This window comes from Bactrocera neohumeralis, chromosome 2, assembly GCF_024586455.1.
Source record: "Bactrocera neohumeralis isolate Rockhampton chromosome 2, APGP_CSIRO_Bneo_wtdbg2-racon-allhic-juicebox.fasta_v2, whole genome shotgun sequence".
Taxonomy (NCBI): domain Eukaryota; kingdom Metazoa; phylum Arthropoda; class Insecta; order Diptera; family Tephritidae; genus Bactrocera; species Bactrocera neohumeralis.
Window position 1 is genome coordinate 29,647,276 of NC_065919.1, and position 26,448 is coordinate 29,673,723.

The 26,448-nt window shown below is 36.9% G+C and overlaps 5 protein-coding genes across 6 annotated transcripts; 3 read left to right on the top strand and 2 right to left on the bottom strand.

The window, feature by feature from the left end:
* Positions 1-1,964: 1,964 nt before the first annotated feature.
* Positions 1,965-8,253, bottom strand: LOC126767917 (protein pygopus). Its single transcript, XM_050485701.1, has 3 exons — positions 7,189-8,253; positions 4,005-6,981; positions 1,965-3,927 (listed from the first exon to the last, which is right to left on the bottom strand). Exons 2-3 carry the CDS (start codon positions 6,626-6,628, stop codon positions 3,807-3,809), a joined length of 2,745 nt encoding a protein of 914 aa, XP_050341658.1. The 5' UTR covers positions 6,629-6,981; positions 7,189-8,253; the 3' UTR covers positions 1,965-3,806.
* Positions 8,254-11,252: 2,999 nt separating this feature from the next.
* On the top strand, positions 11,253-12,530 carry LOC126767961 (uncharacterized). Its single transcript, XM_050485794.1, has one exon. The coding sequence runs from the start codon at positions 11,389-11,391 to the stop codon at positions 12,391-12,393; it is 1,005 nt and encodes a 334-aa protein (XP_050341751.1). The 5' UTR covers positions 11,253-11,388; the 3' UTR covers positions 12,394-12,530.
* A 40-nt stretch (positions 12,531-12,570) lies between these two features.
* On the bottom strand, positions 12,571-22,053 carry LOC126767906 (uncharacterized). Its single transcript, XM_050485624.1, has 14 exons — positions 21,688-22,053; positions 21,443-21,615; positions 20,959-21,387; positions 20,014-20,903; positions 19,149-19,961; positions 18,538-19,085; positions 18,308-18,482; positions 16,801-17,514; positions 16,580-16,720; positions 14,143-16,518; positions 13,860-14,007; positions 13,598-13,800; positions 13,300-13,537; positions 12,571-13,241 (listed from the first exon to the last, which is right to left on the bottom strand). Exons 2-14 carry the CDS (start codon positions 21,603-21,605, stop codon positions 13,072-13,074), a joined length of 7,008 nt encoding a protein of 2,335 aa, XP_050341581.1. The 5' UTR covers positions 21,606-21,615; positions 21,688-22,053; the 3' UTR covers positions 12,571-13,071.
* Positions 22,054-23,769: 1,716 nt separating this feature from the next.
* On the top strand, positions 23,770-24,915 carry LOC126767986 (dynein light chain Tctex-type protein 2B). Its single transcript, XM_050485825.1, has 2 exons — positions 23,770-24,121; positions 24,191-24,915. Exons 1-2 carry the CDS (start codon positions 23,917-23,919, stop codon positions 24,448-24,450), a joined length of 465 nt encoding a protein of 154 aa, XP_050341782.1. The 5' UTR covers positions 23,770-23,916; the 3' UTR covers positions 24,451-24,915.
* A 97-nt stretch (positions 24,916-25,012) lies between these two features.
* On the top strand, positions 25,013-26,408 carry LOC126767962 (uncharacterized). Of its 2 annotated transcripts, none has more exons than XM_050485795.1 (3): positions 25,013-25,232; positions 25,297-25,626; positions 25,693-26,408. In XM_050485795.1, the coding sequence occupies exons 1-3, from the start codon at positions 25,187-25,189 to the stop codon at positions 26,271-26,273; spliced, it is 957 nt and encodes a 318-aa protein (XP_050341752.1). In that variant the 5' UTR covers positions 25,013-25,186; the 3' UTR covers positions 26,274-26,408. The 2 variants fall into 2 exon arrangements, with proteins under 2 accessions (XP_050341752.1, XP_050341753.1); XM_050485796.1 differs by having other exon boundaries at positions 25,300-25,626.
* The last annotated feature ends 40 nt before the right edge of the window (positions 26,409-26,448 follow it).

Below are 26,448 nucleotides of genomic sequence, written 5' to 3' on the forward strand. Positions count from 1 at the left end.
CCCCCAAAGGTGATCTAGTGACCGATGCCCAGAGCATACTTTAATTATGGAGGTAACACTTCTCCAGCCTGCTGAATGGCAGTGAACGCAAAACGTCAGAAGAAGGCGAACCCGATTCCCCAATCGATGACGATGGAGCAGACGTTCCATTGCCCGACCATGACGAAGTTCGAATAGCAATTACCCGTCTGAAGAACAACAAAGCAGCGGGGGCCGATGGATTACCGGCCGAGCTCTTCAAACACGGCGGCGAAGAACTGATAAGGGGCATGCATCAGCTTCTTTGCAAAATATGGTCCGACGTAAGCATGCCCATCGATTGGAATTTAAGTGTGCTCTGCCCGGACCCGGGCTTCCACTCGTCTCATCATACTGCTCATTTAAATATATGTACATAACCCTATATCATTCTCGATTAGTTTTTGGTGATACAAACAGCCGTTACAAAATTATTATCCTCGGTAACAACATGTTGCAAGAATATAAAAATTTAAAACAGATAGCCGAACGGAATGATGTTGAACCAAAAAATTGAGAAGAGCAAAGTCGGTTGAACCGAAAACTACCATAATTGTAAGAATTGTTAGATTTGTCTGAAAAATATGTTTTTTGTTATATGACGTTAAATTTAATTAGTGTATTACCATAAATACTTGATTATACTATTATATCTCATATACTGATCGATTACATATGTACGTAATAATGTTAAGCTGAAGTGGTTAAGATGCTCATAATTGGCAAATGGGAACAAGTGGAAGAGTAGGACTGATTTTGTACAAGGTGTGTTCCAAAGTAAACAGGACTTAAAAAAAACCAAGGACAAATTGTTTTTTCAGCAAAATCAATTTATTTTATTCAAATTAGTCTCCTTCAGCTTTAATATAGCTTTTTGCACGGTCTAAAAGCATGTCGAACGAGTATTTTTGCTCGTTGGCCGGTATGGCCACCAGTATGCCGTTACAACCCTTTTGAATGGCCTCTATGTCTGTATAACACTTTCCTTTCATGGCCAAATGCATTCTTCCGAAAAGAAAGAATTCGCACGGTGCCATATCAGGTTAAAATGTGATTTTTGGTCAAATAATCGGTCACAAGCGTTGATAGATGAGATCGATTCTGAGCAATTTTTGCTCGTCAGTCAATTTGTGCGGAACAAACCGTGCACACACCTTTCGTAAGCCCAAATATTCAGTCGAAATGCGATAAATCGATGTTTTGGAGATGTTCAATTCCATTTCCATGAATTTCAAAGATGATTTCGGCTGATTTTTGATGAATTCACGCACAGTTTCGATGGAATGATGATGATGATCACGGATTTTGATTGGCCCACATGTTGATCGTCATTTATGTCCTCACGACCACTTTGAAAACGTTGAGACCACTCGTGCCCTCTGCTACGGGATAGGCAATCATCACCATAAACTTGTTTCATCAATTGAAATGTTTCGGTAAAAGTTTTACCAATTTTAAAACAAAATTTAATGTTGACTCTTTGTTCGAAGCTCATTTTCGCACCGATAACGAAAACATACTGACACTTAAAACGCAATAACTTCACTTCCAATCAATGAAATGTCATGAAATGTCAATTCTCGCTGGACAATTGATAAAGATAGCATATTCTAACGCACCAGTCGAAATATAAATGACGCCACCAGGGGGCGCTAGATTCAAAAAGACCTGTTTACTTTGGAACGCACCTTGTATATATTTTAAACCAAGTCAAAAAAAGATCTATAAAACATTTTTCAAATAGTTCAGGAGAATTAATAACGGCGTAGTAAAATAACAATAAATTAATAAAAAACTGTTAAAGATTTTATATTTTTTTATTTTTATTGAATTTTATTTTTTTTTTTTTAATTTTATTTAATTATAAATAACTTATAGTTTAATACTTCTATATTAAGATTTTTCTGTAATATTTTTTATTTTTTTCTTTTTTTGTGTTTGCAATATTTTCATTATTATTTGCGATAACATTTAAAAAGATGTCCATTTAATTGTTGTTTTGCTTTTAATTTGTATTTGCTACAACTGCTTATTACACATTATTATTGGCTTTCCCAGTTAATATAATTTAGTACTTATTTCATTATTATTCATTGTTTGCGTATTTTATTGTTAGTTTACCTACTTTTGTTTTCGTTTATTTTTAATTTTCGTATAATTGTTCATTGCATAATATTTAATTCGTCTTATAATCAAATAATGATCAATTACTTAATTTTATACTTATGACTATGTTAAATTGTTTAGTTAGTCAATTTTACATATCGGCAATTACAGCTTTCGTATGGTTTTTATATTTTTCATCATTCAATGTTTATTTCTTTGTTCTTTTATTATTATCTTTGACAATTTACACATGCAAAATTACCTTTCATAAAAAAATGTTTTTAGTTTAAAAATGGAGCACTTACACACAACATAAAACTAAAGCGAACGAAAGTAAAAAAAAAATAAAAATAATAAAATAACTTATAAAAAATAGTAAACAGATGGCGCAGGCAATAACACTACATATATGTTAATAACTATACGTCGCAACAGACAGCAATAAGTAGAGTAGAGTTTCTTAAAGGTTTGAGGTTTGGGCTTAATGTATCCAAACAAAGTACACTTCGGTTCTGTTTTAACGCTGCAGTAAACTCAGATTTGAAAAAAGAATACACATAAGTTTCATAAACCCATAAAAAATTAAATTTTTATATGCTTCTTTAATAAATACCATTTGAACGAATTTTATTAAGTTCCTAATTGAGCAATTTCACCTTATTTTGCAACTTTGTGTATATTAAAAAGTTTACTACACATGAATTTAAAGCAATAATTTACTCAGTGATTAGAAAATTTCCGACACACAAAAACAGTGTTACGAGTAGTTATGAACACAAAAGAGTTGAAATGTAAAATTTTCAACGTATTAACAGGCTTCCGATCTTTCTTGTAGGAATTTTAAAACAGTACAAACTTAAATAAGAATCTATGTCGAAATTAAATAGAAACCTTTAAATCATTAACAATTTGAAAATTAATTGAAGTATGGTATTTTTTCGGACTGAGTCGTTGTAGTACAATTATAAGTGAGACCACGTTGAGCGTGTAAATAAAGCAATTCGTGTACGACAAATGCAAATTAGCGCAATTGCGCTTTTCGATGGTATAACTTTTTCCCCAAAAGGCCGCTGGGGATGGTATTTGTATGTGGAATTTTAGCGCATATTTTAAGATTAAACTTAGTTTGCACCCATTTGCACTGTATTCCCTCTAAATAACGTTTGGTTCGATCGGCTTTAATGCGCGTCTGCACGTGTGCTACTTTCATTAAACTGCATATGCTTATTTGATCCACTCATTCATAAATTCTATTTCTAAATTTCATTTTAATGTTTTCTTCCTATGTTATTTAATGGTAGTATCTTAATTCTATTTAGTTGTTTGCATTTCAATTTAATTTATACAAAGTAGTATGTGTTTATGTGATTGTAGGTGAGCGCGAATATACATATGTGTTTGTATGTTTGGGCCGTTCATTGTGCGTCAGGGTGCTGCCAACAGTTTTCACATTCGCTGTCATTTCCCGAACTTATTTTAACTATTATTCTACATTGGTGTTGTGTGTCTTGTGTCGTTGTGGCTCCTGCTTTCAATGTTACCCGGCACCAATAACAACCATTTTTAGCTGGCGGTCTGCGTAAAGATGAGTGTGCTTTCACCACGCCAGCTAGATATACCCACTGTTTCTGTTGTCAATTAAGTTCTAAGCCAAAGCGCTAATGCGCTGTCCATGTGTTATTTCAACATTTAAATTTTACCATAGGTATTGGCTTGGAAGACAAACACTTGTCACAGCACCATTCCGCATACACCTCATCTTTCAACATTTGAAAAGCCGCCTCCGTGAGACCCACACACGTCCTGCCAATAGATATTAGTTATATTACTAAATATTATTCTTCCACTATTTAAATACAATAATTTGTCGTGTTACTCACCTATGAAAGAAGAAATTACATCCTGATTCACAAAATACTGCCTCATCGTTGTCGTTGACCTCTTTGTGGCACATACCACAAGGGTAAATTGGTGGCGCATTCGGATTTTGAGGATTAAACACCATCGGTTGTCCGGGTGGATACATTTTGCCAGTGCCCATTGGCATAGGTTTTGGGCCGCCCATACCGCTACCAAGGTTGCCCATTGGTCCACCTGGACCACTCATGGGGCCCATGTGACCTCCCATAGGGCCACCCATTGGGCCCCCAGGGCCCATCGGACCACCAGGCCCGCTCATTGGACCCATTGGACCACCAGGGCCGAACATATTTGGATTGGGTCCGCCCATCGTATGTGGAGGTCCATGAGGATGTGCATGCGGATGATGTCCGTGGGGATGTGGTGGTCCATTCATACCACCAGGACCACTACCGCCACCTGGTCCTGGCACACCGCCCATGTGACCTATGTGCGAACTGCCGCCATGAGCGCCCATCATATGATGAGGTGGATGGGGATGATTAGGTCCTCCAGGACCACCCATGTGTGGTGGCATCATACCTCCAGGTCCGTGCATATGCGAGTTGGGTCCAGCGCCCATCATGTGAGGTGGCATTGGTCCTCCCGGATGGTGGTGTGCATGATTCATTAATTGTTGTTGGGTTGGTCCGAGATGTGGTTGTTGTGGAGGAAGCATTTGATTGGGTACACCACCTCCTCCTATACCACCACACATTCCGGATGGCCCCTGGCTAGAGCCACTTCCTTGGCTACCAGGTCCTTGACCTACCATTAAACCCATACTTCCTGGCCCTCCGGAATTGTTCATTTGCATTTGACCAGCAGGTCCAACACCCGCGTTGCCGCCAAGCGCCATAGACTGTTGTTGTTGTTGTTGCTGCTGCTGCATAGGAACATTTGCATTCAGCTGTTGCTGCATTGGACCGCTCATCTGTCCACTTCCGCTCGAACTCATCGGACCGTTGTTGGGATTGTTGCTGTTGTTATTGCTACTGTTGCCACCGCCAGGACCTATGTTGAGACCAGTTGTGTTGCCGCCTACACCACATCCCATTGGACTAGCACCGATATTTCCACTCCCTCCACTACCCAACGAAGGAGATTGTAACGGACTGGGTCCTGGGGCAGCGCCTGAACCTGCATTATTCATCATACTAGGACTTCGTCCAGGACCTCCGCTAATATTCCCACTTAATGAATGAATTGGAGACATTCCCGGATTTACACCTCCTGGCGCAGGAGAAGATGTTGGTACAGAAATGGACGATGCTGATGACGTTGCCGTCGTTGCCGACGAGGATGATGGTGGCATAGGTCCGTTACTTAGAGACGTCGCACCTCCCATACGCCCCGCAGGAGAGAGATGATGATTCTGATTGTTGTTGCTATTACTTGCATTGTTGTTGCTGCTGTTATTGCTATTATTCTGCGTATGTGCAGGTCCTGTACCAGCAGGAGAATTTCCTCCCGGACCAATATTACTACACTGCCCACTCATGGTGGCCATAATATTTGTTCCCAGCTGTTGCGATGATAAAGGACCACCAGGCCCGGGTCCTTGTCCTCCTACTAAATGACTATGATTCGCTGGACCATTTCCTAGGGGACTATGCATTGTTGGTGGGCCCATCTGGCCATTGTTCATATGCGGCGGAGGTTGAGACTGAGACTGTTGTTGATGGTGAGGTGGATGTGGACCAAGTGGGCTACCTATCGCGCTACTCATGGGTGATCCCATTGGCAATGAGTTCATTGGTGACCCTTGACTGGGCCCATGAGACATACCAGGCGGCCCTCCTATACTACCGACAGGCGGATTTCCCATTGGTGATCCCATTGCACGCGGTCCATTAGGTCCAGGTCCCGGCCCTGGTCCTGGTCCGCCCATAGGTGACAGTCCTCCCATTCCCATGTGATGGGGAGATATGCTGGGTCCACCCATACCTCCCATAGGACTCATGCCGCCCATTGCACCCATAGGACTACCCATTGGTCCACCTGCTCGGCCATGATTCATATGCGGTGGAAGTCCAACTCCAGGACCCATTGGATGACCAGGTCCGCCCATAGGACTACCCATTCCCATTGGACTCATTCCTCGCATGGGCGGACCACCCATATGATGTGGGTGCGGAGGCCCACCGGGATGATGAGGGTGCATGTGCGGATGCATATGGGGTGGTGGACCATGTGGGCCTCCCATTCCCATATGAGGGCCACCCATACCGCCAGGACCAAAATGACTCGGTCCAACCATATGACTCATGCTCGACATACTACTGCTGGACATGCTGGGAGGTGTGTCATCAAATGGGTTGGATGCGACGATAGTATCTCCAAAACCTCCCATTGGTGGAGGAGGTAACAAATCTGCAGGAGTGGGAGGAGCTTGTGATTGCATTGAATTAGCAGCTGCCGAAGCCGCTGCTGCCGCTGCAGCTGCTGCCGCTACCGAATTAGCATTAGATGTTTTCCGTCGCTTTTTCGGATTACTCGGAGCAGAAATGATATCCGTTGGAGGTGGCGGTTTAAAATCGGGTGGGCATAATCCACCCGCTGGACCCGTCAAACGATATGGAGCCATACCGAGATGATGGGTCATATTCGTAGTATTTTTCTTCCTAATGTTGACGGCTTTTTGGCTCACTTCAGCAATAAAAAAAGGTTCCGCGCCTTTATTATACGAGTATACGCGGTTTAATTAAGGAAGATATATTTTAAATTTTGATCAACTTCTCTCACTCTCTTAGTTTTTTAATAATAATTTTAATTATTAATTTCAATGGCACATTTGGATGTACAATCATCTGAGGATTTTGGGTTCCTTATAAATGTCCTTTAAAAAAAAGGACATAGCATGCTGTCGTTAATACGAATTCCGTTGATTTTTTTCGTGGTCTGCGATATCAATTCGGATTTTGTGGGGAAATAGGCAAGGTCTCCGGAATACCAAATCTGTAAGTTAATTATAAATGTTGATTAGAACAATACTAGAATTTTAAAGATTAATTAATTATTTAATTGTTTGATTATTATTATAAGAAATATTTTCTTACAGAATCATAGCATTGTTCCACATACACTTTTTAAATGTATACCCAAAACCATAAATTTGTATATAAACAAATAGAGTGGTTGGGATCCCATGTACAATTGTCTTACCGTTGTTATCATTTCTTAATAGATGGAGACATAGTAATCAAATTAAGATTACAATAGTAGTTGATCCACTTTTAGGTACGTCCGCTGCAACACGGCTGGTGTTTGTTGGGCAGCCTGCAGCCAAGGGCTGCCTTTAATTTAATAACAAACCTCTTAAATTTTTTACACTACACAGATTTAAGCACATTAAATTATTAAAACTACATAAAAGTTAATGCTGCACCAAAATATCACTCGTAATGTCTCAAAACAATAATTACTATGCTGCAACTGCTATGGCTACTTCTCCTTCTAAAGTCTTCTTCTTTTTCTTATTCACCTATCTTCCTTCCACTCTTCTTTAACCTTTTTACTCTTGTACGCCTTCTACCTTTGGTTCTGTCTTTTTTCTTCAACTGCTAAATGCTGCTTCTTGTTCGTTTCTTTTCTTTCACAACGCAGCCTCTTTGCATGGCTCACATTTTTCTGCCTGCCTGCTTGCATGCTGCTGTGGCCATAGCGGCTACTGCGACTATTTTCTACTCTTCACTACTTTTTTCACAAGCGTTCTGCAAAATGCACCATGCACACCTTCATAAATGCACTTTCTTTAAACACAAATAGTTCACTTTACACTCAGTATTCCAAATCTCATAGTTTAAATATATAGTTGTACGGTGGCCAGGTGAATATAACAATTCACTCCAAGTTGAAGACTAAAACCTTGCGCCAAAATATTACAAGAATGTTTCCACTATTACTTTTTATTAGGACACAATTTGATCTAACCAGAGAACAAATTAATTAATTTAATTATTCACGTTTAATGTGATGGCCGTTGTCGTCGACGACCAAAAATCCTCGCTTTCCCAAATAAAAAAGTGCACATACGTAGGCACACTTATTAAATCGCCGCTATCTAGCTGGCACTTTCAATTTCTTTCGCGTTTCCTTACATTAGCCGTTTTGGCTAATAACGCGATTAGGTACCGCGTTTATACGTCACTTTTTACGCAAATTTATGTAAACTATGTTAAATTGGTTATATTTTTGACAATGAATTATTGCTTCCACTTTCAGTAACGCCATTCAATTCATAATTTGTTTTCTTCTTTTTCTTCGTTGAAAAAGCGAACCTCAACACGATTCGTTAAATTCAACACTTTCGTTAAAATCAGTCAGTATGGTTACCACTGAATTCCTTTCATATAAATGTTGAACGAAATTAATAAAAAATTCGTTCAAGTTACATTTTTATTGCAAGTGTGTATGTTGTTGGGCATAAAATAAACTTAGTGTCTTAAATATTTATTTAGCTATTTTCTAGAGTTTTATACAACACATAGACATTTTTCCAAGTTGGTAGGAAAAAACTGGATTATGGCAACGTTGTATGGAATGCTTATTCAAGAAAAACAGGGTGATGCTTATTATTCTCCAAAGATATCAATCGCAAACTTTAAGAAGCATTGTAAGTGCTCCTTGGTATGTGAGCAACTTCGAAATCCACAAAAACTTAAATATACCTTTTGTTAAAGACGAAATCAGCAAATCTTGTCGAAAGTATTTAGATAGATTGTCTAATCATAAAAACTTACTGTCAATTAATTTACTAGACAACAGTATGGATGTTAGACGCTTAAAACGAACTCACATTTTGGATCTTCCATATAGATTTTAAGTAGTTTTAAGAAGTTTAAGCAAATAAAATAATTTAAGAATATATTGATTAGTCTCAATGGAGAACAATCAATCCTGTCACTATTAATGTATTTAAAAAATTTGCTGATTGTCAATTGATAGATTGCAAATAAATACATATTAAAAAAATACAAATTCATTGCCACATTATTGTATCAGGATATTTGAGCGGAAGTTGGACTTAAACCAAAGTTAGGAACATGCATGTTTAAATTTACCGTTCGAAAGCTTATAATTTTTAGTTTAATGGAAGTCATTTAATAATATATGCATTCTTGTTGTCCGATTTATTCTGGATATCAAACATATCGGAGAAATTCTATTTCCTTCAGGATAATTAAAACTAACAACTGAAGCGTTGTCGATGATATATATAAATATTTTCCCGTAGTTCCTAAGTGGAACATAGGGCCTCAATAAACAAATTATAATTCATTTTATTTACAGCTATAAATTTAATTTCTCTCCAAGAATAACTACTTCTCTGTGCTTCTGCTTCGACTTCCCGTCTCCAGGTGTTGGCTGGTCTCACGCGTCTTCGGCTTCCATGCGGATTCCAATCTAGCGCTGTTCTGCTAATGTCGTCGTGAGGCTTTCGCAGAGTGTGGCCGATCCATTTCCATTTCCGACGTCGAATTTCGATATGTATCGGTAGCTGTTTGGTTACGGTCCAAGGGTTAGCATTGCTAATAACGTTAGGCCAGAATATCCGCAAAATTTTTTGAAGACATCGATTAAAAAAGGATTGCAGCGATTGTAAAACACAACGGATTTCACGCTTGAATCGAATATTTTTAGCTTCGTACGCATGGATATATGTGTTGATCTTCAGACTTTATCCAACATTCCGAAGGCACCGCGACCTTTGGATATATGGTTTCGTATATCGGCTGCTGATCCACCGTTTTTAGATACGATGCTACCTAAATAGCAGAACTCGTCGACTTCTTCGAGACATGTTCCATCGATCTGTAGGTCTGGCGTTTCGATTGTGTTGGTGCGCATGAATTCTGTCTTCGCTATATTAATTTTAAGTCCAGTTTGTGCGGCGAGATCACTAACAGCTTCAAGTTTCAAGGAAATGTGCGAATATTTATGGGACAACAGACAGATATCATCCGCATAGTCTAAATCTTTAAGGCTACCGCTTAAACCCCAAGATATGCCTCTATTAGTCACACACGCTTGACGCATCACCAAATCCAATACCAAATTGAATAAAAGGGGAGATAGCACGCACCCCTGCCTGACACCAGTCCTGACTTGGATGCCGCTACTTAAAATATTTCCACACCTTACTCGACAACTAGCTCCTGAGTACAGCTGTTTTATTAGGTTAATTAATTTTTCCGGAACTCCTTTGCATACTAGGGCTCTCCAAATCGCATCATGTTTGAGAGTGTCAAACGCTTTCTTCATTGTCGATGATAGAGGCGATAATAAATCAAATTTTCAAACCAGAAGTTGAAAATATAGAGATTGTCCGAAAAGTAATAGACTGAGTCGGTTTAAAAAAATTTATTGAATCAATCGTTACAATTCTTTAAAAGCGCTGCCAGCGCGATTTCCAAGCATTAAAGACGCATTCTCCGTAATAGCCTTGAGAGCCAAGGTGTTTGCTGCTTGGATTCCCTCTGTCGTCTCAAAATGCTTGCCTTTAATCGGCCTTTTCAGATACATTTTTTTTCCTATAATGTACATATATGTATTTTTTGGCTTTGGTTCATAACAAATAAAGCCATTCATTCAGATCTGAATATACCTTTTGTTAAAGATGAAATTAAAAGATTTAGTTCAGCATATTTGCACAGGATAAGTTATCATGACAATCCTTTGGCAGTCATGTTATTAGACGATAGTAATGAAACTATTAGACTTAAAAGACAACATGTTCTAGATCTCCCATTTAGGAATTAAGTAAATATTTAATTATATATGTATGTTACTATGATATTAAATGTATAATTAAATTTTTTATATAAACATTTGTGTTTAGAACATATTGTTATATTGTATATTATTTTTGATCTCATGGGAGACCAAAAATATAAGTCAAATTATGGTTTTGTTATCAAATTTGCTTATTATTTACTAAAATAGATTGTGAATAAAATGTAACAAAAAAAAAAAAACTCTCGTTGGGTAGCGAAGCAAAGGCATTGTATAAGCATAGATATTCCAAATGTTTGGAATTACATTTTATTACTCACTTTGTTGATATTCCAATTTGCTTAAAAATTTAAAATTTTTTAGAATATACATATATGTATGTAGGTACGAGCGAGTGAATAATGTGTTGTTTAATGCGCATGAGCGCTTAAAAATGTATTCCTTGATATGTTGATATGTACTATATGTATGAATTTGTATATTTTTATGTAAATACAAGCATTTAATAGTCATACACTTACATTTACACATTTAAAGTAAAAATTGTCGCACTTGCTTTGCATAGAAGCTCGTTGTATATATTATATACATATCAGAGACATATTTTCATCGCAAAAGACCAATTTTGCAATGCATAATTATGGAAATACTTTTGTGCGTGGACCTTCGCCTTCATACACTGATGATGCACCGTCGGAGAATGGTATGTCAGCCACTCTTCCTTTGGAAACGGATCTACACATACAGCCCGATGTTGATAGCTGCATAGAAAAGAAGTTTCATTGCGCCTATGATGCTGGTAATAGTGGTACTATTAAAAAAGGCCGTAAAACGTTTGCCTTTTGGACAATCTTCTTTATACTGTTAGTACTTACTATAGGCAATCTCATACTCATGCTCACAATATTCGGTGTGATGCATCTCGGTCGAGGTATTAATGGTCTGGAGATAATACCCGAACACGATTTGATTAAGTTTTACGGATACACCGATTTGGATCGTGTATACAGTAAACAAAACGGTCGCATTGAAGGGTTTATTGATGATCCTCTTACAATTACCGGTGATGATGGTGTCTATGTGCGACTCCATAAGAATGGTCAGGCTTATAATCGCTTGACTTTGGATAAATCAGGCATACAGTTTCAAGCGGTTAACAATTTCGAAGTGAGAGATTCAACCAGCGGCGATACTATCATTACATCCCATCGTCCACACTACAATATTCCAGCTGGTGCCGAAAGTTTATTGGCAAAAACGGTAAGCGCTAGTCGCATAGCAAGTCCCATCGGTAGTTCATTAAATATGGATGCAGATGTTGGCGTTTCATTTAAAGGATCTGAGGGAATCTCATTAGATGCTGCCAATGTGCTTATACAGTCACTCTCCTACGATATGACCGTTAATTCAACCGAAGGATTAATAATTTTGGAGGCTGGTGACGGGATCTATTTGGATATGGATAAAATACCAATCGTCAGCTCTGAATTCGGACTGCGTACTGGGAGTATTCAATATAAGATATGTGTTTGCATGCCGAAGGGTAACCTTTTTCGAATACCAGTCCCCAGAATACGTAGTGGACCTAAAGTAACATGTGCCCATTTTAATGTAAAACATGATCCGTGTGTTTAAATTTAGTCATTGCATAATATTCAGAGTGTAATGCATGAAGAAAATAGTTAAAACCTTACATATCTTTATTACTCATATAAAAAAGGTAAAAATATCAAACGTTAATATTATCCACAATAAAATAGAAATGAAAAATACTTGAATTCATTTTTATAGGTAATCAAACAAACACCAAAGTTATATTTTTAGCTTCTGCATTTATTTTTATTTTACAAGCAGGCTTTTCTATAATACAATATATGTAAGTGAATATTAGAATTAGAGCAAATGTAAGAACATATTATATAAAAATATATGTATGTTCCCCACTGTACACCGACCTGTGAAATGCCTAACTTTCGACTTTGTGTTACTAAATAGTTAGTAACCTATTCCATTAAATATAACCCTCACGTGAACTACAATCTGAGAAAGTAAACATACTATAACCCTGTACGGAAAACTAAAGACCTAAGGTCAAATTTCTCCTACTTTCTTCGCATCGAATTTGTATTACTTTTGCCTGGCAAAATAGTTGTTTCCGATTTTTGTGTGCTTAATAATGAGACATTTTGAGAAATAGTACAAATTTCTTAACTTCACAAAACTAAGAAAATAGTCTAAGAATTTATAATAAACAATTACAAGCGAATTCTCATTAATTACGACAGAAAATGTACATTTTTATGCGGCGTAAATTTAAACACCTGGTGGCGGAGGCTCATCATAATGCGATGATTTTGTGTCAGTGCCAGATGAATGAGACTTTTGTGTCGGTGGAGTATCTATCATGCCATCAGGAACCATTCTCAAAAGTTCCGCTTCGCTTAACTGAGCTAAACGACTTGATGGTTTTTCAGTTAGCTTGGCTGAAAATATATATTCTCTTTAATAGGTTTACATAGATAAATAAAATTTAGGGCTTACCGCTTGTGTCAAATGTAACTAACTCAGGATTGTATTCGTCCTCATCAAGCATACTATGATGGCTCTTTCTTACACTTTGAATTAACGTTGATTGCGACTGTAGCGTCGTTGTTGAGAAATGTGTTTGATTGTTATCTGGTTTGCTCTTTATGCTGGCAAGTATTTGAGAGAGGTTTGAAGGTATCGATATATTTGCCAAAACTGCCGAAGTCTTAGTACCCGAAGTGGAAGCAAAACACTAAAAATAAAAGTACATTAGACCTGTACCAAAACCTTTTTATAAGTAAACTCTATTTACCGATGAATCCACATTGAGTAAACCCGCGATTTCCTTTTCTTGTGCTGCGATTTGCCGATTCAGTTCGTCCATTTTACGTTTCAAGTCGTCCTCATCAGATCTTGGAGGCATTTTAGATGCTATGAGTGCATCATCATCAGAACTTCCACCAGGTGAGTACGGCTCATCATCATCATCTGTGATATTGGATGGCGGTAGAGAAGCTGTGTAAAGAAATGCATTTTTGTTATAAAAAATATTTTTTAATATAAAATTTTTATACTTTTATGTGATTTGGTAATGATTGGTGCTTTTATTATAGCATCCACGTCGATTTCATCAACTTTCGGCGTAGACGCATGCATTCGACGTTTTCTCTTTGGACTGCCAGGCGGGGTAAACGTGTCCGGGTCGACACCACGGCGATGTGACTATAAGTAATCAAACATTTTCGTTAAAATATGTATATTTGTTAGCAAGCGCGATATAATGTCACTTCTATTGAGCGGTTTCACTGATTAGATTGTTAAAATGTAATGATATAATATTAAAGTTGTAATAATTACTTTTGATGTTGATGTCGATGCAGCGATGGTTGGTAGTGCCGAGTGCCGTTTTCCTATAATTCTCACTACTACACCGACTAGGATATCGGGTCTGTGAGGATCTTCATAAAAATCCACTTTTTCTGCTGGCAATAATACTGGAGGCATTGGCTTTCCTGCTCCTAATGGATATATATAAAAATCCTTTATTTGCGGCGACACGCTATTGATCACGCCCAAACGATTTCTATTTTCAAGATATTGAAATAGCACAGTATAAGCTGCTGTTTCCATCTCAGAACCCGGAATTAGACGAATAATTACGATTTCCTTGTTGGGGCTTCTTTTAATTTTTGAAATATATTCCCACACAGTCTCAGGTCCTATACGCCCAACGACATCTAATTCATCGGGCAGCAAAGTGCCCAGATTTAGAGAGTTTCCTATAACTGGCTGCAGCACAATCTGGAAAGAGGCGACGTCGACCATATTAATGTTGCCGCTCCAAAGTGCGATGGAGGATAGATTTCCACTTATTGTTGGAGAATCGGCATCAGTATAACGAGTGTAGGGATCTTGTGGTGGCGTTGCTATAGTCACGGTGCTACTTGGCTCTTGATCGTCGTTTGTGTGCGCGTTTGACGTTGACGATTTGTGTTCCGTTACAAATTTAATCGCCGATGACGTAGGCAAGGGAGGCGTGGCGGTTTGTCTGATTGCCTCTCTTTTGTGTTTATCCTTCTCTCTGTCTTTCTCCTTAAATTTTTCTTTTTCGCTTATAAGGTTTGCAGCCTCTTCCACAGTTTTTGTTGATTCTAGTATTTGATCAATTAAACTATAGACTTCTACAGACTTCGGAGTGTTTGCCTTCTTTGAGCTACTCTTGTCTTTACTGCTACTTATAGTACTGCTTTTATTCGAGTTCACCGTTACCGGTGAATTATTATCGCACTCATCTCTTTGTTGGCGAACATCACGATCACGATCTCGTTCCCGTTCCCGTTCTTTTTCTTTGTTTTTGTCTTTTTCTCGTTCACGATCTTCCCTCTCTCGTTTTTCATCTTTGTGATAACTTTTGTGTCGCTTCTCTCTGCTGTGGCTGCGACTGCGAGAATGACTTCGACTACGTTTCCGCGATCTGGATTTATCCCTGTGACGATCTTTATTTTTTCGTAGCCTTTCTCGACTATGGTCACTATCATGTGACCGCGCACGAGCCTGATCACGATCACGACCATGATCTCGATTTCGATCCCTTTCACCTTCGCGCTCTCGCTCTCTATCCTTTTCTTTGGAGTGACTTTTTTGCTTTTCTTCATCGAAGTGGCTACCACTTTTGGGCCCTTGGGTCTCACTGCTCTGTTGATGCTCAATAAACGAGTTCGGGTCCAGATCTGCCTTAACAAGATCTGATGCACTGCTACTGCTCACAACTGAGCTGTTTAATACAGACACTACATCTTCAACAGGTATGCTAGCGTCTAAATTTACACAATCCTCCAGTTTTCCCTCAATTACTTCCTCCCCCTTATGGGTTTTCAAAACGTAATTTTTAGCACAAGAAAGCAAGTCAAGTTCTGATTTCTTTATCATTTCTAACTGATGCTTGGCTTCGTTCTCGCGCCATTGCGCCAATTCCTGGCTAGCTAATTCTTCAGGTGACATTCGAACTAATTGCTTGGGCTGAATTTTATTGGCACAAATCTTAGCAAAAAGTGTACGATTCTTTCTATCCTTAATGTTGAACATCAGTGATCGATATTTTGCTCTGTAACGTGAGCCAGTGTCTCGACTGAAGTAATCGTACATTTCAGCCTCAGTTTCATGGACAAATTTCTCTATCTCCTCTATGCTCAATTTTGGCAACGTGCCGCTACAATTCTCATTTTCGGTTCCCGTTTCATTCATTCGCAGCAGCAACTGTTCTTTTAGAGTACGACGCACATTTAAACGGATAGGCTCAGAATTAGTGCTCCCAGATGGAGCATTGTCGGACTGCCTCTTGGTGACGGTTTCAGCCAACGGCCGCTGTTTTGGTTTTTCCTTTCGATCTTTTGCTTCTTCTTTTGCATCGCCACGTGTCGCTTTATCGGGTTTAAGAGAAACCTGCTGAGGATACTTTTGTAATTGTTTGGGTGTACCAGGTCGGGGACTATTTGCTGCGGCTTTTACAACTTGCTCAATCAATTGCTTTACCGGCTTTTGCACATGTACATTTAACTCTGCGTCTCTTTGCGGCGTGGATGATTTAACCACGACTGTATTGCTACCATGCGGGGACTGATTTATTTGAATATTATGTGTATGTGTACTTGCAGGTGGATATGTGATATGTTTGCCTAAGTTGGTAATAACTATTGGGGATAGTGATTGCGTTTGACGGTGCCTCTGTTTTTTCTGAAATTAAATATGAATCGGTTCTCAGAATCTTTCGCACGTAAGCAGTTCTTAAACTTACTTCAATTTCTTGTGCTTGGATACTTCCCGGCTGCACTACCTCAAAAGTTTGGTTGTCTTGAAGCCATTTCTTCAGATTATGCGTTGTAGGCGCATTGCTACCAGTTAGGACACGACCACTTTTTCGTTCAATCACATGTACCTGTAATTTTTTTCAAGAAAAATAATAGTATTGAATATAGGGTTAAGTCTGCTCAGTGTATAAAAATGTCTATAAATTACCCTTTCGATTTTCGGCTTCCTGTCTGCCATTGAGAGAATATCCTCAAATAGACCTTTCGCCTTCTTCTTTTTCAGGGCAGCATCTTCATTTATGTTGGAAGATACAGTCGGCTCGGGGGATTTAGCTGATGAAACGGCTGCAAACATATTAAGAGCATTCTGGGCATGTTTTCGGATGCAATCATCACTGCAGTATATGGAATTCGTTCGTGCAACTTTCTTGCAGACAATGCAAAAGGTTTGTGGCTCAGTTGAAATTGCTTCTGCTTGTATAGGCTTTTGTAGATCATTGAATGCTTGTTTGGCGCTAGTTGAAGACTGTGCTACTGAGGATGATTTCGTGGATTCCACTTGATGTTTCATTGCCTGTTGTAAAACTGGAAGTCGGCGTTTTGTTTGTGAAGCAGGAGTATTGACCTCTTTTGGTTTTACGTTCAAATTCGTTGGCTTTTTTTTCATCGCGCTTACATTTGGTTTTGTTACCTTTTTTGATGTTGTTTTTGTTAGCGCTACATCCCCAAGCTGTGATTTCGTGCTAATATAAGTCGTTTGTGTTGTGTCCAAAAAGCTTTCTAAAGATGAACCTGCAACGGTCGAATCTAAATTACTGACAGATGCTGCTTTGGTTCCGATTTGCTCATGTTCGGGTTTTTGAATTGTGGCCTCCGAAATAATCTTTCTTGGAATAAGCATATCAGTAATTTTTCTTTGTTTCTGAAAAAAAACGATTTGTTCAATATTATTTTATATTTTGATTAAGAAATTGAGTCTATTAAGGAAATTTAAGAAGCTATTTTATATTCCCTGAATATAGATGAGTTAATGGAGCTTCAGAGATTAAACAGGTATAGGGCAAATGCAATCATAACGTTCTACCCTATAATAAATTAAACCCATAAATGTGAGATTATCTGGTAGAGAATATTTATATTTTTAATTGTGTGTGGATTCAGGTTTAAAAAATAAAAGGTTTGTCTATATAAACTTGATTTTGATCCGTCACTTCGTTTGGTAGCTATGGTGATTCGTACTGAAGAAATAGTTCGTAGATGGTATATTTGCCTTCTACAATAAACAGGGCCGAATTCACCAGATATCCTATTAAATAATAGTTTTCAATACAAAAACTTGATTTTGATTGTTCAGTGAAGGCTATATGCTATAGTGGACCGATCTAAACTTTTTGTGCGGAAAATAATTCGTGACGAATTCCGTGAAGGTATTTTGTCAAAGAAAACAAGTTTTCTATATAAAAACTTGATTTCGAACATTCACTTCATATGGCAGTTATGTATATGCTGCAGTGCTTCAGCGATTCATATATAAGTATATATTTATATATATAAGTTTCTGTTTAGTTTAGGAAACTTACACATATAAAATTTTCGAATCTTTTGAAGGTTGCTGTAACAAAAAAGAATTCCAAAATATTGTGGGAGTATGTTCTTTCTTTTCTCTAGCGTTAATTGTAATCCATATATTGTATGTATAAAATGGTGATATTAACCTTTTCCTCTTGAAGCTTCACACATTTCGGACAAGTCCAATCAATGCCTTTCTGTTCCATTTCTATTCCCATTGCTTTTGTGATACTGACACACGTACCATGGAACCAGTCTTCGCAGACATCACAGCAAATCATAAACCTGTTATTATGTGGTTGTCGACATATACACCAAAGCCTACAATATATTCGAAATGAATTAAGTTTAATAATTTATATTACAGAGTGTAAACCTATTGGGATCGTCATCATCCTCTTGAGAAGCCGATGCATCTTCCTCTGCTACAGATTTATTGGCAACATTTTTAGCCGCAGTACTTTTCTTCGTTGCAACTACAGTTTTTTTGGTTTTGCTGGCATTTGTTCCGCCAGTTGCCGATTCTTTGGAAACTCGTCTTTTGCTTGCAGCCTCGGTTTTCTTTTCAACTGTACCCGAAGGTATCTGTTCAACCGTAGTAAACGAAGAATTCGATTGCAGTGAACTATCCAGCGAAGATTCATTAAATATTGTACTTGAATTTGCTGAAGATGCGGGTTGGTTTTGGGCTCTTCGCTTGGCACGGGTTGTCGGTGCTTCAATTGGAGGTAATGTGATAACACGCCCATTTCCACGTACAATTTTAATAGGTTCTTTACGAATCGTTGGTGACGGCATTGGCTTGGCGCTTGCAACATTGGTTACGAAAACAGGCATGTCACCGTCCGTACCACTTGTTCCAATCGAAGATGGCGGTACGTTTGATATGGCCATTTCAATAATGCTTTTCCCTCGATTCGGTTCCTTTGATATAAATCCAAATAGTTTTTATTGATCAATTAATAAAAAAAAATAAAATATAATTACCTGCGAACTTGCTGATACTTGTGTAGCAGTTAGCTGATGTGGTCCCGTCGTAGTGGGCACGATATTATCTGTTTCAGCAGAGTCAGCACATGCAAGTTCATCGTTATGTTCTTCGCTAAATACTTGCTTTTCAACTGCTTCTTGCAAAGTTTCATCTTCAATGAGATCTACAACTTGCTGAAGTAAATCGTCCGGTATTTCAACGCCATCAGACGATTCTAAAAGTGGCGCGTTAGAGATGTCAATATCGTCTACATTCCCCTCAGAAGTCGTACCGAAATTACGTAGATTGTTGTCTATTTGAAGGTTTGTGGCAGTTGATTCTAATGATTGTTCGGCATTCTCTAACATTTTTACAAGTTTTGGTATATTTTCATTTGATTTCGAGGTCACTTCCATCAAGGAATCCTTTTGCATTTCGTCTTTTACAATAGAATCGATGAGATCAAAATGCTCTGACGCTAATTCAGAAGAGCTTGGCTCATTTTCGGTACATTGCGTTGAAGATTCATTGGTTGGCGTATGATTCTGTTGAACAAGTGGCAGTGATTCCATCATAATTCTACTTTTTGCCAGTTCTGAAGAGCTTTGATGAGTCTGAATTGAAATTTGTACGGGCAGTTTATTCTTGGCAGCAGTTTCAATTCCCAACGGCATAAAACCTTTTGAAGGTGATAATATATTCTTTTGCCTTATTCCAGGACTCTTATTACTGTTAGTTGGGGTAAGAGGTGTCGTTCTGGAAGATTTGGTTTCTGTTTGAGATAACAATTCACCTAATTCGGTAAATCCACCTTTTGGACTGGCCATAACCTAAAAAAAAATGTTGTAGCATTTTTTGTTTGATAAATATCATTTATGTTACCTTATTGATGACGATTTCTTTTACAGACTGTGGAGATCCTTGCAAATGTGTACGAGCCATTGGAGTTTTTTGTATACCATGTTGTATCTCTATTGTAGGGCCTCTACGTATAGTACTCTGTATGGTTTGCGGCCGACTCGACACATTTACAACTTTTTCTTTTTCATCTATTTGTACTGCAGCAGATCTCTTTGGAATAGGTGGTAAAGCAGCAACAGCATCTGAAAGAAGTTTCTGCACTGCTATTGGAGCACAACCTCCTGGTTTGATAATTAATCCAGTTTTATTTGGGCGGTTAAAAACATTATTTGTAATCGGTCGAGGGTTTTTATTACGCTGATCATCTTCGTCATCTTGCGGTGTAATAATACGCTTAACACATACTTTTCCAGCAGACAATCTTTTTGCTTTCGTAACAAGATCTTTCTTCTTTCGGCCTTTTCTGTTGTTAACTTTAAAGTCCAAATCACTATCACGATCATTATCGGTATCTCCAGATTCCTCACTAAGTACATCAAAGTCAGATTCTGCTGTTGAACTATGCATATCGACTTCGCCCTCAACAAATTCATCTCTTTCAGTTTGTTTATTTGACCTCGCAGGCTTAGTAAATATTTTCATTTGTTGATCTTTATTGGAGTGTGTGGATTTATCCAAATGATCGTGCAACCCTTCCATGACTTTCTTTTTCAATTGTATTTGCTTCATAGTCACAGCGGTGTGTGGAATGATTCTACGTCCTGCAAGCTTTTCTGCTTTGTATTTTTCAGCAAGTTTGGCTTTCATTTGTGCAGGCGAAGTAAATGGAGTGTAACAGTGATCGTTCTTAATGACAAGCATTTGGAATTCATAATCAGCCGTTTTCTTAAACGTTGACACTCCTGCTAGTTCTAAAAAGATTGGTTTGTAAAAATGTAATAAAATAAATAAATCGTTATTTCTTACTTAAAGCTTCTTTCACTACTTCCTTTGCAGATACCGCCGGATAAAACTCTTCCACTGTCAGACCAATAATATCAGGACGTTCCTTGTGTTTTTTATTTTTAATATTTTGTATTTTTGTAGTGTTGCGAAATTTTCTCCTCATTTTCTGTTTCTTTTTGCGGTTTTCCAATTTGCTATTATCTGCAGAATTTTCACCATCAGCATCACTTTTTTCATCTTCGGCCGTTGGAACTTCATCACTTTCAGAATATTCTGCACCCTCAACACATGAGCCATTATTGCTACTTCTACTTGATTCATCGTCGGATAATCCTTCAGCATGCCTACGTAAAAGTTCATCTGCTTTCTCGGCCTCTTCTTCTTCATCCAACATACTAGGTGTGGGAGAACTTAATCGGATAACACTTATTGATGACAAAGTTTTCTCCTCTAAAGTAAAATAAAAATATTTAAATCATCATAACTTTTGCTGGTTAATACCCACCGATAAGATTTTCTATGCCACGTTTGTCAAAGTTAACTCCATTTTTTCCATATACCACTACCAAATTCGAATCAGGAGAACCTGATATCGCAACATCACTTTCTGATCGTATACCGCCCTTGAAGGCTTTGGTACAACTTTCAATAAATACTGAACTAGACATCGGAATGGATCTTCATCGTGCCGAGAAAGAGGAAACATTAATTAAATAAAATAGATAATTAAATTTGTTTAGCATTACAAACCGTTGATTTGTATCCAAAGTTCTTTAGGTGTTGCTACTCATGTTTTTGCTATAATTGCCGGTTCTATTGTGGAAAAGCACTAGCGTTAAATGAAATAAACAAAAAACGCGAAAGCTCGAAACAAGATGAACATAGAGAATGTCGAACTAAGGCAAAAGGCAAAATAAGACAAGTGAAAAATCTCTTCAAGCTAATTTTAAATGTTTATATTTTATTTATTTCACGCAAATTTTTCATAAATTCGATGTTTAAATGAAAACCAAGTTTATTGCTTATATTTATGAAACAATTTTAAAGCAAGAAAATGGTGTATTTTATTATATTTGTAATTTTTTCTTTTATAACACCCAATCGTACAACCCACAAACGCGCAATTTTCAACGGAAGTGTCAGAAAAGCAGTTACTTGAAGAAAAGTGCGGATAAAAGAAATTGAAAATCACGACTGGTGCTACCAGCTCGCTTGTTTGATATACATAAGTAATCATATAAGTACTTAAAAGTGGCCGTACACGCGTTCAATCAGTATGTGTTCTATTTCGATTTACTTGGCAATATTACGATTCTTGCCTGTGAAGACTCAATTTTTATGATGCAGTATACTACTATACAGTATAGTATCCCCTTGCTTGTCGCACATATTCACTGTTTGAAGAACGAACGCAAAATAGATTTGTATGTCGTGTATGGTGAAACGATTTAATACAGATCGAACGCACATGTGTGTCGTGTATGGCCACTTTAACAGGGTATCTCGAGATTCAAAAATGTATTCTCTACAAACTGTATTGCTGTACGTATTGCCTGTGGAGACTCAATTTTTATGATGCAGTATACTACTATACAGGATAGTAGTGTACTACTATATACTCCCATTTTGATATCTGCCCGAATACCACAATGAGACTCCTGACTAACAGAGTCACTAAATTACCATTGTGACAATTAGAGATATGAGACTATCGTGACAAGCAGAATACCGATATTATATTGCTAATCAAATTATGTGCAAGTATATTAACAAAAACAAATTTTTATATTTTTAGAAGACAGAAAATAAACAACGCACAATTTGCTATCCATTTTTCCAATATTCTTAACTTTTTCGCACACTTTTTTTCGCATTACAATCAATTATTGCTTTTAATTCCATTCTCTTTTATTTTTGAACGTAGTTAATAATAAACAAATTTTTTCGTTAAATTTATATTGATTTTGCAAAAGTACCAAAATTTCTTTTAATAATTTCTCTTATTAATGTTTATTTTACTCTTCTTTTTGTAAATAAACAAACAAATTCCACAATCAGCTGTCTAAAAGCACAAGTCTGCCGTCTGTCACCATAAAATTTCAATGCGCATTAGCATTGTTTAATGCACATTAATTTTGTTCATCTTTAAGGGCTATAAAACGGCAATGGCAATAGTTAGTAAACCGTAAACTTACTCGACTGCTTAATTTTGATGAGTTTCTAAATTTTTTAAAATTAATTTGAGATAGTTGCTTAAATAGAATAATATCCTTGACAGGCGACAGGGCTAATATGCATTAGCGGGCCTAATTTACATTTACTTGCGCATTTGACCCATGTTAATGCAAGTTTGTAATGCACAAGAATTTTGACGGACGTCGCTTGAAATCTGCCGCCTTGTTTGTGTTTACAGCTCCAGAGGTAAACAGTTTTTATATTGCTAATTAAATTATGTGCAAGTATATTAACAAAAACAAATTTTAATAACTTTTGAAGGCAGAAAATAAACAACGCACAGTTTTCTATTAATTTTTCCAATATTCTTAACTTTTTTCGCAAACTTTTATTTCACTTTTTTTTTAATAAATAAACAAATTTCACAAGCAGCTGTCTAAATGCACAAGTCTGCCGTCTGTCACCATAAAATTGCAATGCGAATTAGCGTTGCTTAAGGCGCATTAATTTTGCTCGTCTGCCAGGGCTATAAGCTGGTATCACGTTATTTGGCTCAAGTTAGGTTGTGTAGAACTTTTGTTAAGCCCACAAGTTGTTATGAATAATGTAATACATATGGCAACCTTCAAAATAAACAAAATTATTGTTTTCATTGCATTTATTTTCGATTTACTTGCACATCGTTTAGTTTTGTTATTAATAAACGACTGCTAGGCAACTAACTTCAATATACACATTTGGGACTAAAAAAAATATATATTTTAAAGCTAGTTATTTTAAAAATAAGAAATAAAAAAACATAAAATGGATACCGAAGGCGATTACGATGATAGGCGTATTACAGATGTGGGCGATGCAGCTGACTTGCTAATAGTTGAGGATGCAACTGAAGAAGTAGGCCCAAATTTGCCTGTAACGTCATATCGGATGAAACCCTCTTTAAGAGAACTTTTTCCAGCATCACATATCAAAAGTATTATTCAGTCCACAATATATGATAAACTTCAAGGTAGCACATGCTTTATTTATTTCCATTTTTCTTACACTTTTATAAGAAAAAGTATATTTTATTGTATAGGGAAAGTATATAATCCAGATGACGCTCGTAAGTGGACCCGGGAGATTTCTGATGAAGTCAGTGCCGCAGTAAAAGATATTGTTCAAATGCCCCGTTTTAAGCATGTTGTACAAGTAACATTGGGTCAGCAGCTGGGTGCTGGTTGCCGGTATATAGCAAAGTGCTGTTGGGATGCCGAAGCTGACTCCCATACATCCGATGTATTTACGAATGCCAGCTTATTTTGTGTTTGTACCGTATTTGGTGTATATTTATATTAATTACACATATATAGTATATGTACATAAAACAAGTGTCATATAAAAAAACACAAGTCAGCTTAATATCAGACAATGTACAAACAGTATAACTCTTGTAAAAATTTGTGATGTTTTCAAAAAACTGCGCGAATGATGCGTGGTTAATGAAATATTAAATTTCCATATATAGAACATATTCGGTTCTTCTTAGTTAATGGATTTAGGAAATGTTGTTTGAGAGTAAAATTTTGAAAGTAAATTGCATAATTTATTGAAAAATGGTGTATCTGTACGTCTGTTGTGCTTTTCTCCCAAGTGACATATTATACACAATAATTAAGGTTGTTTTAAAAATTGTGTCTTACATGTGTATGCGGGTGGCAATAGTAGCACCTCAAAGTTGTATACTTTGGATAATGAATTGATTCAAATGTTTTTATATACTACAACATTCAAACGATAAATAAATACAATGAAGAAAATGTTTTTAACGCATACTTTAATTACACATGAATAACGATTGCAGATGTATGTACATGGAATAAGTTATGATATTATGTTGCATCAACATTGTATTAGCAACATTTTAACTTTTGTTTCAGTATTTAGTAGGATAGTACTTTGAAACTCTGGCAGCACTCTCAATTTATTGTTTCTGTGGGGAACATAATAAAGAACTTAAAATTTTGAAAAGGTTACATCAAGATACCGGTACGCATTTAAAAATTAATTACTGGCGTTAATACTATATATTTCTATGAAAGATCCGGACGGTACTGTAAATAGAATAATGGATTTATGTGGTAAATAGAAACTATAATTGTTTGTAAGTGAAAAAATATTGTTAAACATAAATTCTGATTGTAGTAGTAGCTTCTAACGTTAAAGTGAAAGAAAAAAGGGAACGGCAACCAAATTGGACCGAAGCCGAAAAACAATTGCTACTATCTCTTACGCGTATTCACCAAGTTATTTTAGAAAATAAAGGAAGTGATACAATGACAATTAAGAAGAAATCGGAGGCATGGGATGATATAGCAACTAATATGCGGGCTGCAGGCTATCAGCGATCAAAAGATAGGTTGAAACAGCAATTGGGTCGTATACGAGCAGCTGAGGCTAAAAAAGTGAAAGATGCATTAGCAAAGAGTTATGTACAAGAGAGTAAACATCTGGTATTACCTGGATGTTCATCGGGTAATGATGGAAGTGTTATTCGATTTAATAAATTAGTAAAAAAAAAATATTTTATTTCATTTACAGCTCAAGACGCGACAATAAATGTGCAAAATTTTCACGTTATGCCACCACCAATTCAAGAGGTCGCAATAAAAATTGAAAAGGCAATTTCATTAGACGATTTTGAAACATCGTCTTCCGATAAGCAAATAAATAAAAATGAAAATGAATATTTTAGTTTAGCTGATCCGATTTCGGCATCAATGCCAATTAATCACGGAGTGATTAAACGAATGTATGAAGATTCACAATTTATTAATGTAACTTCGTCCCCTATGGTTAAAACTGGGACTGGTGAATCGAAAAATCAAATGCAAAATATGCCAACAAGCCATAATGGTAAATATAAATGTAACTGTAAATCAAAAAGGTTGCGACATATACGTCTTCGTATTAACGGTCATTCACCAAGGACTCGTTCTCAACGGATTCGGCAATTGCATTTGTATCGAGTTGCTGTGGAAAGAGAAAGATTGAAAATGTTGCGTATGCAACAAAAGCGCGATCACATATTTTACAGAAAAGATAAACAAATTCAAAATTTAAAACTACAAATATTACATAACTTAGCCCTAAACAGGATTAATCACATTAATTTTTCCTAATCCTAAAAATAATATGCACTTAAATTGATTTTGAGTATTTGAACTTGAATTTTTCAATATCTTAACCCACGATTTAGTTTTGAATTAGCTTTCATATCCCGCTTCTATTTATAGTTAACCACCTACTGTGTTCATACCTAAAAAGAAATTTTTCGAAAATAAATTTAGAGATTTA

Coding starts and splice junctions, on each gene's coding strand:
- LOC126767962 (XM_050485795.1), top strand. CDS start 25,187: ATGAAAGATCCGGACGGTACTGTAAATAGAATAATGGATTTATGTG. Junction 25,233..25,296: donor TAGAATAATGGATTTATGTG/GTAAATAGAAAC, acceptor TTCTGATTGTAG/TAGTAGCTTCTAACGTTAAA. Junction 25,627..25,692: donor ATTACCTGGATGTTCATCGG/GTAATGATGGAA, acceptor TTTCATTTACAG/CTCAAGACGCGACAATAAAT.
- LOC126767986 (XM_050485825.1), top strand. CDS start 23,917: ATGGATACCGAAGGCGATTACGATGATAGGCGTATTACAGATGTGGGC. Junction 24,122..24,190: donor AATATATGATAAACTTCAAG/GTAGCACATGCT, acceptor TTTATTGTATAG/GGAAAGTATATAATCCAGAT.
- LOC126767961 (XM_050485794.1), top strand. CDS start 11,389: ATGCATAATTATGGAAATACTTTTGTGCGTGGACCTTCGCCTTCATAC.
- LOC126767917 (XM_050485701.1), bottom strand. CDS start 6,628: ATGACCCATCATCTCGGTATGGCTCCATATCGTTTGACGGGTCCAGCG. Junction 3,928..4,004: donor TGTAATTTCTTCTTTCATAG/GTGAGTAACACG, acceptor ATCTATTGGCAG/GACGTGTGTGGGTCTCACGG.
- LOC126767906 (XM_050485624.1), bottom strand. CDS start 21,605: ATGTCTAGTTCAGTATTTATTGAAAGTTGTACCAAAGCCTTCAAGGGC. Junction 20,904..20,958: donor AGTAGTGAAAGAAGCTTTAA/GTAAGAAATAAC, acceptor CAATCTTTTTAG/AACTAGCAGGAGTGTCAACG. Junction 14,008..14,142: donor CATCGACATCAACATCAAAA/GTAATTATTACA, acceptor GATTACTTATAG/TCACATCGCCGTGGTGTCGA.